At 38.3% G+C, this 12224-nt stretch overlaps 1 protein-coding gene across 1 annotated transcript in view; it reads right to left on the reverse strand.

The window, feature by feature from the left end:
• LOC137277621 (protein Wnt-4-like) overlaps window positions 1-9037 on the reverse strand; it is a 34437-nt gene extending 25400 nt beyond the window's left edge. Inside the window, exon 1 of the mRNA XM_067809437.1 lies at window positions 8307-9037. Coding sequence (XP_067665538.1) covers window positions 8307-8374 — 68 coding nt within the window. The 5' untranslated portion in view covers window positions 8375-9037. The remainder of the gene's footprint in view (window positions 1-8306) is intronic.
• Window positions 9038-12224: the final 3187 nt, after the last annotated feature.

Here is a 12224-nt window from a genome sequence, read left to right on the forward strand (position 1 = left end):
GCAAGCAGTTGTGAGTAGTGCGAGGAGAGTTTATTTAATTTGTAAAGTAATTTCATTGCCCGCAGGTGGACACTTTATTGCACTGATTTCCACCTACTAGTCACTATTACCACCAATACACAATAAGAGGTGCTGCGTCGGTACTGCTGCAGCTGATGCTACATGAACAACTACCAACAGAACTACTTGTGTAGACTAATTCTTAAATGGATCATATCTTGCTGAAACAAATGTCTTAAAGATAACCATAATATATAATGAACACTAGACTTTCTACATTTTTCTAGACTGTGAAGATCCACATTTATCACATGTTCTAGACTTGCATGGGCTTTCTTGGAACATCTGTTTCAGATCCTGTATGACAGACTTCTGTCTCTACAACCATTGTTACCACTCCCACGGGTGTTACTTTTAATAATAATATTGCTACTGCTAGTACAATGACTACTAACTGGATACTATATACCACTGACTGATCCTGATGCATTATGGGTAGTTTCTTCTGCTCCATTGCTGAAACTACAACAGCAACTCAAAACCAGACTATCATCAGACAGATGTTATAACACACTGGTTCTCCAGTTACAGTAGCTGCCTCTTCCACTATACTTCAAAAATTCTTCAGCCTCAGAAATGATTAACAATAACCACAAAAAGCAGTAGAGCAAAGTATTTTTTAGTTTTTGATTGCTTGCTCGCAGGCGGATATCATGACACTCACGAAATAAGAAAAACACATCACAGTTTTGTTCTCGATTAACACGATCATAGCTCTCGATGTTCAAAAGGTTACATCGCCTAGGGGAGCCGCCATTAATCCTTGCCACATGGTTGCTAATAGGGTTCGTGTTCTTTTTATTTTAGTTACCCTGCGGTAACACATACAGCAATAAAAATGGCCAACTGTACACACACAGAGACTGACCTGATGACTGTGGACAGTTTTTATCAGACCTATTTCATGTTTATGGGTGTTTTGACGTTGTGACCGCTGGTGAAGTCTTGGAACGGCCATATATGTCATGCTTTACACGTCTTGGGACATCCTCAGATCCTCACTGTATGAGACAGGCAAATATACATGAAGGCATGTATTCATGAATGTAGAATTTCCGGGGATGTGCATACATGTGCTCATGTATTACGGAATGAAAATATTGTTATCCAAATATAATGTTGAAAACAATATGCACTCCATGATACTGAGTATATATAAAGTAATGCATTTGTTCGTGGAACGTTCATCATCATCATCATCATCATCATCATCATCATCATCATCATCACCTCTACCCCATCACCCACCTCATCATCATCATTGCAATTATCATCACATTTAACATCACGACCATCACATGACCATAACAATTAAATAATTCTTACAACATTCAAACATAAACAAATGTAAAGAGTATCCTCAAATGTCAAAACGAGGACGTAGAAAATAATTGCTGGCGAGGATGTGGTAAACATCGTGGGTGGCTGTTGGTGTTTGATTACAAATAAACTCTTTGTATAAGTTAAAATGTGTGGCGGTTACAGTTGTCTACATTGATACTTCCATAACACCGATCGTGCTAAGAGGAGAGACAAGAAAAGTGTGATATCAATCACGCACAGATGATTTTGGCGGGATATATCCAGTTATAAATGTTCCAAGTGCGAAGAAGTAAACGTAATCGAGACAATCAGGTGAAATTTCAGACTCGAATACAAACATAACATCCAGAAGAAGACAGAAAAAATAATTATCCACACATCAGTCACACAACACAGTTGATGAACAATCATCTCTTCCGTTTCCCTTCTCGACCTATACCTCAAAGGGCATGCAGCAGCATGGAGCCATATCTTCTGCAGGAAGTGTTGTTTAGACAGCATATGCAACATGGCGTCCGTAAATACTGATGCACTGTTACAGGGATGTTTAACCAGGAAATGTCGGATCTCAAATCTGGCATGACGCGTTGTCTGTACAGATGTCTTTTCCTCCGGTTGTAGACGATGTTGCAATGACAGCAGGATGCACTGCTTGAGCAACATGTGCCATAAGAAGTGATGGCGTTCTTTCTTTTATAAGAGGTTATAAAAGAATCAGACAAAATTCCATAATGACTTCTTCCCTCTTGATGTTCTTAAACAATTTCAGCATTCATATGAAACATAGCTTGTGGTTTATCATAAGTGTTGCCGAAACCCTTATCAGCGTGTGTGTAGATACAAACAGTGTGGGTGTCATGAATAGGAAATAATAGCTTTAGACAGTAGCTGCATTGTGCAACACCAGTGTGTTTCATGGGACCTGAGTAATGTTTTGCAAGAGAAAGAAGTGATATTAGAGTTTGACACGAGGGAAACTATATTAATTTATGTTTTATCTTGACATCATAATAAATTACTCACAATAACAGTAGAGGAAAGTAACATTGTCAGGTAATCTCATGATGTGAAAGAGAAATGACGGTGTGGAGAATTGAATTCCGTGCTTATTAAGCACTAATGTGAGTAGCATATGTCATAGGCTATCACACTACATATTCCAAACATTCTTGTTATGTCATGTGTAAGATATAGGACCTATACCGACAACAAAGACTGGAGATAAAATACTGAAGAAGGAAATACCATAAAATACAAAACAGATTATTTTACTTGAAGCACAATGACAGGTGTTTATAATATACTAGACAACACACAGGCTCTACAACTTTGAATAAAGACTAGCAAGTGCTTGAAAGAATCCCTGTTGAAAATCCCAATCGTGCCGGCTTTTGTATCCCCAGACATGACAGATGGCCGAGGGTGAACAATGATCCAAAAAGAGCTCCACATCACCGGGATCACCGCCACTAAACACATCAAAGCAGGTGTGACGCAATCCATAATTGAAGAAATTGTACCATCCACGGGTAGGTACTAATTGCATGGTTACTTTCCAAACAGGTACATAAGACGTATTACGTTATCATGCCCAAGGCAAGATGTCTGTCGCACTGAAATATCAGATCATTGCCCAGACCTTCGTATTTCACGGATATTCTGTAATCTTGGATAAGTGTATGTCTGTTTTGTTTGTTGGCTGCAAGACTCATTGAAGAAACGAACACCTGTGTTAGGAACACAACAGCATACGAAGCAGGATGTTAGGCGGAGGAAATATTCCTCACCCTATCATCGGCTCATCTGCCTAATACTGCTTCTAAGCTCAGGATTTTCAAGCAAAAAGGAAATGTCACTCAGTGGTCTTGCATCAGATGATTCAACCAACACAAGTCCAAATCCATAAAGTTGTAAAAATTATCAGAGTCTTTGCAAGAATGGGTAGATGGGAACACGATACTATCCAGTAGTATTAACACTAAGGGACAAACCAATTTTAGTGTCTCCCTTAGGCAGAGAACAAACGAAACTGGGGAACCTTCTTATCCTAACTTTTGAAAATGTCAAAAACAAATTTATGTGTTTTGGTGTTGGAGTCTAAAAGATACTATCTTTATTACCGGGGAGTTACGAAAATTGGACAAACGGTAAATTCACTTTATTCGCAAAAGGAAGACCGGCTTACAGGTTTCAAATGACTGCTTGTTAGAAGTTTGTAGAACATTCGTAAACAGTATGGTGAACGAACGGCAAAATTCTGAAACGAATTTGGCATCGCTATCCAGGCATCTCGCAAGATCAATAAACTAGATGCCGTTTGCATGCTCACTTTCAACTATATCAGCTCATCTCCCAGCTGTTTGATGTCGTTTTTATAAACATGCATCCAGATAGCAGTAGAATTATCCCCTAATTGAAATCAGTGTTAGTCTCATGATGAAGTGCTGCTCTCTTGATCAGCTTTCATTGCACATCGGTAGAGGAGCAATTTAAGCTGAACTAAGGCTGGCTAAGACATGCGCTCAGTTATTATTTCTGCATGGTATCCGCTCCTTGGCTGTAAGTTTAGTTTAAAAAAGCACCGAGGTGAACTTAAAATAAGATTTCACTATGTCTCTTTTTGTGAAAAATGTGGCGAAACAGACATTATTTTGCAGTGATGTAAAATATGGCAATGTAACAAATGTAAAAGAATATATTACAAAATGACGGGAAAATTAAATCAACAGGGCATTCTGCAAAAACATCAAAATGGTGAAGCAAACAAGAAAAGCGCCATTTCAGTTTGGTAACATCCCATGACCTGTCCTGTCACGTGGAATCAGTGACTAACATTTTCATTTCAAGCACATTTGAAAGGTTTAGATCGAGTTCAAAACCGATTTTTGGCTGGTTATTTGAAGTACAAATATGCCTGGGAGCTAGGGAAATGGGAGTCTTTGATGGGGCCTTTAAAGTTGTTTTTTCCTGGAGCAAAGCTCTCTAGGAAACACAGTGTGAAAAGTGTAGTTTTGGAGTTTCAGGGAGAGCAACTAAAGACAATTCCTTTTGACACGTGGAATGTTCAAACGTGCTATGCGTATAAGGCTAGGGCACAGAGTTCGATCAGATGCGGCGCAAAAACGAGAGTTTCTCTGATAAAAGGCGCAAATTTATCCCCTGAAAGTTAGGTCACAGTTAAAGCGTCTAAACACTTGCGTTAAAAGAGCCCTATCGAAACAAACCATCAGCTTCCTCCGTCGTTTGCCTACCGTGTGAAAACCTTAATCATTTGCGTACAGTATGAGCAATGGTCAATACTAAAAGCTTTGGGTTGGATGGGAACCCTAAGAAAGGCATGTCTTTACTTAACTTCTTAATGCGATTCTCTGGACATTAATACAAGTAAATTGGCAGCGTCTCGCCTCGCGGTGTTTGTAGAGTCACAGATATAGGGATATGGTGTGGTGCATCAAAGGATACAGCTTTCTGATTGGAATTCAGACATTAAATCCTTTCCTTGGGAGAACTTTCTCACCAGAGGGACGGCAAAGGTCAACACAAGTGAACATGATCCATAGAATAATGGCACTTCAATATGAATCACACAAAATCATTAACACAATTTGTCGTTTAAAATTTGAATTCCAGGAGCATGTCATTTAATCCCCTTCTCTCCAACAGTATCACGAAACAAGATGAATGGGAATTGCCAATAAGCCCAGCAACGTTCCGTTCATGGCTTTGTCTTCACGTGCCAACATCATGGATAATTCAGATTTAATAATCCATTGCCGTATCACTCTTGAAATGTGTGAAATAGATGTCGGTTGTGTTTATTTGTACGACATATCACGATCTGGAAGCAATAATAAATATTTGTCCTCTCTCACTGACAGCGAGCTACGACGAAATGCTGGTGATAAGATGGGGTGTTTTTCAGTCCAACCTCTATCGCGGTTTTCCTTTTTCTTTTGCGTGAATAGGATGAATTGGGTTACACCCTGTATTCCGCACGTACACTATGCATGGAAACCCTGAACAACTGTAATTTGTTTATTTATATACACGTAATTCACACTATCGCTTTCATAATGTAGTTTTTCAAGCGGCATCTGGTATGTTTGGTATGGGTCAATCAACACTTTATATTTTTCGAATTAATATCTGATCTCTTTCTTTCTTAGAATGATGTGTAATGTTTAACTACTGTCGTAGTTAGTAGTAGTAGTAGTAGTAGTAGTAGTAGTAGTAGTAGTAGTAGTAGTAGATGCAGCCACAGTGGTACTAGCAACAGCAGCAGTAGTGTTTTTCTTAACATGATCATAATTTATATAAATTGTATCCGCATAGGTTCCAAAAGTACTATCATTCTCAGGCAATTCCGACATTTCTACATTATACTTATCTAGAAGCCACAACACTGAAAACTGCCACATACACATATAAGTAAGTGTATATCATGACTGAAACTGTCGACGTGTTTAAAATTAGCGTTAACAAATACTCAAAGTCATAACTACCTGGCAGAGGATGCACATTATGGATAACAACTTACAGTAAATGAAATAAGGATTGTGACAGGAAACATTAATGATACCCCTTGTCGCGTGAAACATTTGAGTTTAATATGTCAATATTTCAGACTCTGCCGACAGGAAGAGCCGTGTCCCCAGTGTCGCTCACACCAGCCGCTATCATCGTCTGAGGTGTGGGAGAGAGGTGTCTGTGTGCTTCTTAAAAAGTCATTTACCTCGCAATATTTGCTCGAATTCCTGGGTCCATCATAAGTCACACAAAAGATTTAACCGCTTGTGTTGAGAAACCTCTTTTCAAAAACCTATCTTGATATCATTACTTTACAGAACCTGAGTGTTATTAAGAAATTTCGTTGAAAACAGAATGTATGTAGTACACAGACCGTGAGATCGTATGGATGAAATGATTAGATCATACGCTGAACCATGATAATACTCAGTGTTGTCCTATAAGATACGGTGTTGTTCCATTTTAACTCCGGAGTTACTATGTAGTTTTCACATTATTGCTATGTCCTCGCCGCGTTAAAATATCGTTCCTTACTAAAATGGCATAATTATTGAACATATTAAACTCATCGGTCTGTTTAAGGTACACATTAAATCTGTCGATAATTAAAATTAATTTATTGGAAACTAAGTCATATTGTCGTATATACACAAATGACACCTTCTTGCAAGACAGTTTTATTTGCTAAACAAACGTAGCATGACCTTTTCAGTATTCATAAATAATCTATGGGCCATAGTATGATTCCGACTATATCATCAACGTAAATATTGAAATTCAACTCACACAAACTAAATTTTAATTTTAACTTTTACAACTGGGAAAAATTTGCCTTCTGTTACACAAGGATAACTGTTTTCTTCTTTCGTGTGTATGGAGAAAATAATTGCATCAAATTTCAGCCCGGTGTTGTTTGGTGTCAGTGTTGTGCAAGTAAGTATGCATGCATGCAGGAATGCATTTACTTCCTTTCAATACAATAACACTGACACCCATTTAACAGGTTCTAGACGTGGACAGAGATAGCTCAAACATACATGCACACATGTTCAGGTCGAACTGTACCCTCCGCATTGCACAATTAAAAAGCAAGAAAACCTCCCATTGCATGCAACTTCTGTGGTGTTTTTTAAGCAAACTTTGAATTTAAAAATTTTATGTTGCCCTTTTCTTTACGTCCTTCCCCATTTCTTCTAGAAATAGCTCATTACCATCTGTTAAATAAATGTTGCTGATTTTTATAAAATATTGCTTATCACGGAACCATTGGGTTTAACAATAATGTAATTTATACACCATACTATCATGTACTATCAGGTGATATTTTGAAGGATTCTTGAGTATAAACAGAAAAATGACATTATATCTAATGTCAGAAAACTTTTGTAGCCTTTTAAACAGTCATGTGCTAATTCTAAAGGGTTCGTCGAAATGTACATGATCAAGCGGACCGAATATCTATTGATAAATACAAACACAGACAAAGGGGAAATGTTAACCAGACGAGTAACATGCTGGAGCGGTTTCTGATTTTGTATTCGCCGCCGGATAAAATTCGAGAGTCGTGACACGAAATAAATCAAGACGCTTTGCTGGCCAGTGCTCAGTGAAAATGCCAGTAAAGGCCCTTGTCAACAGCTATTGACAAGCATCAACTTGGTTCTAATCTCCTAATCTTCTAATCACAAAGGTGAACGGAAATATGATGAGAAAGAAGATTACTGTCTCGTCGATTTAACAAATATTGTCATCGAGTACATATAACGCATGACACGTAAAAGCTGTGCCATGGCAAGAAAAGCATATGTATCTCCCACACACTGATAATATTTTCCTGCATGTCAAATATGAGCTCAAGAGTCAACATTCCTATGTAACGCAAAACCGCGCACCTACTTCAAACTGAAAGAGAACCACAAAGGAAGTTAAACTTGCCCATACCCCAGTGCAAGTTGTTGTATATTTGAATCGGAGTCCACAAACCCTTGAATCGGGATTCGAGATCCGTGTTCCCGACCCAAGACAGAGACAAATTAGATGCCATATTTCATCCCGTTTCCCTGTTGTATGCGCTCTTAACAATGCTCCCGAGATCTGTTACTCTTCGCTACATTAAACCGTCTTCGGTTCGCTGTTGACTAAATATACTCAGGGCTATCTAAAAGTCAGACAATATCGAGTGTGTCTTAAAAACAGCTAAAACTGGTCATAAATTTACAATTTGTGGGCAAAGGCCCTACGGCGGTGTCGGTTAGGAGTCGCATACGAGTCCTTGAGGACGGCAAGGATCACTCTCTACGAGTCATAACCTTTGATCATGGTAAAATATTCGAATAACATACACAGAGAAGTCGTTATGATGCCAAACAATAAAATAGAACAAATATGCTACTTACCACCAGGACGCGTGGACTATCTGAAGCACGAACACGATGATGAATGTGTACACTATGTAACACGGCATTGTTCAACACTCATACGATATATATATCCAAATATTATAGAGTTTAGCACATCATGAAGCTTGTCTGCTCTGAGGTAGGGGCCGGTCCGATCTGACTGCTGAGACAATTGTGAGCGATTGCTACAGGCTACTGTACGCTATGTAGTCGATCTCACGTGAACGGCTCTCGTGGTGGAGGTACCTATTTAACCGGCTATACACGCGTTTCTTACCACCGCTTGGATGGCTCGCGCTTATCGCACAGGGCTAAAGTTCCACGAGAAGCACTTGTCAAATCTTTCACCGTGAGCCTGCTGGTCAAATTCACCCAAAATTCGATTACATAAGCCAGGAGGATACTCGATGGTCCAAGTTCCAATTTTCCGCTGGTTAACTTCAGAGGACTCACAGGAACGTGTAATTCTCGTTGTATTGTTTCTAAGTAGAGGTTTCCACGGTATGGTGTGATTGGCGTTGGGTCCTGCGGACTACAATCACGTCGCGAGAGTTTGTGAATAAATTAGGTAAACAAGCCCGGCCTACGGCGCTACCTCCACACCAAGAGGGACGAGCTCCGATCAACACGCGACGGCTTCTCAAACTGATGAATTCAAACACTACGTTCTTGCAAGTATCTCCCTGAAACGCCTGGGGCTGTTCCCCTTCTGTTCTCACACCTGCATTGGACCACGTGGCTGAACTTCATCCAATAAAAGCACCGGACAGTGGCACAAAAGATACTGACCAAACAAACCTGCAAAATCAAAACGAAACGTCATGATATCTTCAGTATCCAAATGGCATAAATTCCGTATTTGACATGTTAATCGGCTTTATCCAAAACCTGTCACTTCAACAGGCCACCCGCTGGTGTCACCCATTCTCTATCAATTGGGAACGTGTTGGGTGTTGTGTCCCATCAATTCCCGTATTCAGTGGTTTAATCTCTTAAAACAATTACCATCACACCACACAATATGGCATGTATTGATGGAAGAGTCATATCGTGTTTCTTAATCCAATCTTATTAAGCTCTTCTGCCTGAATGGGTGGGACAATTAGCTTCACCGACTCCTTGTCAAAACACGGCCCTTACCTTTGGAGTAACCTTTTCAGCAATCTAATCCGACATTAACTGACACCGTCTATTAACACCTGGTAGAGGATAGTCATTTTAATTAATCCGAACACACATAATTAACTGGCATCTCTACGTTTTTGGATATTTAAATGGAAAGGTGGTTTATGTATACTTCTTTGCTTTTTATTTCAGCCACATTGCATCATTTTCATCCAAAATTCAAAATTAGCTTTTTAAAGTAAAAAATTTATAATATTCTCTTGTTTTACTTGTAATAGAGAAGGAGTTTTAATCATGATTAAACCATCCAGAAAAAAGTGTTCACTTTATCATCCGATAACTTCCGATGGGACAATATTCAATAATTAACATTTTAGACTTCACTAAATGAATAATTGCATGACACACAAATCGTTGTTTATGAATAAATATTTAATCAATATATATACGCCATAGATATACCTTAATTCGGAGTAATGTACATAGATCGACTTCATAATTTCTTTAACCGCCACAATTTATGTTCCAAGCATTGAATGCTTTTAATGAGGGGGCGGGATGGGGGGCGGGTACGGGCTAGATATTTGCACTTAGATTAAAGTACATATTTTGACTGACGCTAATTTGAAATAATTTGTTTATTACTATCTAGTAATTGTGTAGTTATTGTCTAGTTATATTCCTGAGGAAACGTGCGTTTACAGAATACGCTCAAGTATCATCATTATACCTTATATCCATATTTCACCAATAGAAAGATGTAAACGTGGTGGTGGTGACTGTTCCACAATGATGCTACTAGTTCTCGTCGAACTGCACATCCGATTTGCCACACTACTGCTGGTAATTTCGGGGAATTAAAGATCTGATGTGTCTGCTTTAATGAGAGGCAAACTTCACAGAATCGTGTATGTCATTTTGCATAACCTAATAATATCCCCTAAACAGAGCACAGACTAATTATATACTATCCAGCAAAAGTGTACACTGATTTAAAACACTCACTACACATGTAAGGTTACACTGAAGGTGAATTTCTCGACGGACATGGGGGAACCTCTGAAAACCCTGTGTAGGTGATCTGCACGAGGATCGTGCATCAAATTTCTGAAGATCGTGTGCAAATATCTTGCATGTGAACAGCTGCGTTTTGGTGTGGTATTTTGGATAGAATTCATCAGTTTTCACTGAGTTTCATCATTTATTGAACCAATGACAATAATCTTATCAACGTTACCAATTTGTCTTACAATACATCAGATCATGTGTAAATTGTACCCTTAAACAGTATGGAATATTTAACAAATTCGGGTTTAGATCACTTGACTGAAGTAAGTGCTGCACTTACACTATTGAGTCTAAATGTTATATGGGTAGTATAACATATACACAAGTCCTTAACTGAATTCACAATTTGACCAAATTCTTTTCAGTTCACAATACATGTATTAGGAAAACTAATATTTCCTGCTTACATGTAATTGACCAATCATTGTACCTGTCTGGGAATAATCTACCAAGCGCTGACTGTTGGACCAGGACAATTCACCTTTTTCGTTCATAAGATGTAAATAACACAAGGTCTTAATGACCAGCGTTTCCTACTGTGATTTGATGTGTCTACCCTTTGAAAGGGACGGAAAGAACCAAAGTGAATGTACTAAAGGTGCATCAGGCATTGCATATCTCTATAAGATTATAGTCACATATTTACCGAGTTTCATGTGTTTCTAATTGTCATTCCATAATCTAGCATATATCACTTTACTATAAAAGTGTCACGTCCATTCTGGTTCGTTAAATGGTTATTATGAGTCTTAAGGCATCTCATAAACAACAACCCCCGAAGAATTTTACCTGGTATTAAACGATCAACACGTCATCAGCTCAAGCGAGATTTATGGCGTAATGATGGTTAAAACTGAAGCATGAGAACAGACATATGGGGTAGTCAGGTATCCTGCACATTGCGAATATTTAATTATTCTTTCTGAATTCCTGGGGGAAAACGATTTTAGACAGGCGGTATGAAGTTACTGTGACAACCTACAAGCTGTCGCTTTGATATGGTAGAATAATGAGAATAAAGTACCAACTAAGTTAGGTAACACGTGCTCCATGCTTACATATAGGTAACAGGGTACAGTACATTCATTCAAATTTAATAGCCATAGATACCAGATAATGAGTTGCTAGATATATCAAATAGGATAGAATACTTGCTTTACTGTACAGTGCAATTGGTTTTGAAAGAGACACATATGTTTAGTAAAGGAGTTATTTGTGTTGAAAGCAATAAGAAGTTGAATTATACATGTTTGGTACTGTTACTGCTTTTCACTAATACCATTATATGGATTTTTTATATTTCATTATTTTCAGTTGAAATTCTTCCAGACATGGAGAAATTTAGAAAGGTGAAAATGTACATCCGTACATTGTTTTTTTAAAAAAACTGATGATAGATACTCCACCAGGCCATACTTAATTGTCGAATATGTATTTTCGTTATTGTTGTTAAAATTAAAATAACATTCATTATATCCAGCAAAGTATACGTCTAGTTTATGGATGACACCCTTAGCACAGAGGCAGATCTGCGTGGCTAAAATATTTGTTATTATAGGAAAATTTGAAATTAAAATTTGTTACTATAGACTCAGTAGCAGAGTACAGACTTTTCTATATAACTGATTCAGACAGCTTGGGAAAAAGGATCAGGTGTACTAGGTCTTGCAACCCGTTTGCCAATGGTTGTTGAATGTAACGATATGTTCAGTAGGTGTTGTC

Source organism: Haliotis asinina, chromosome 3 (assembly GCF_037392515.1).
Source record: "Haliotis asinina isolate JCU_RB_2024 chromosome 3, JCU_Hal_asi_v2, whole genome shotgun sequence".
Lineage (NCBI taxonomy): Eukaryota > Metazoa > Mollusca > Gastropoda > Lepetellida > Haliotidae > Haliotis > Haliotis asinina.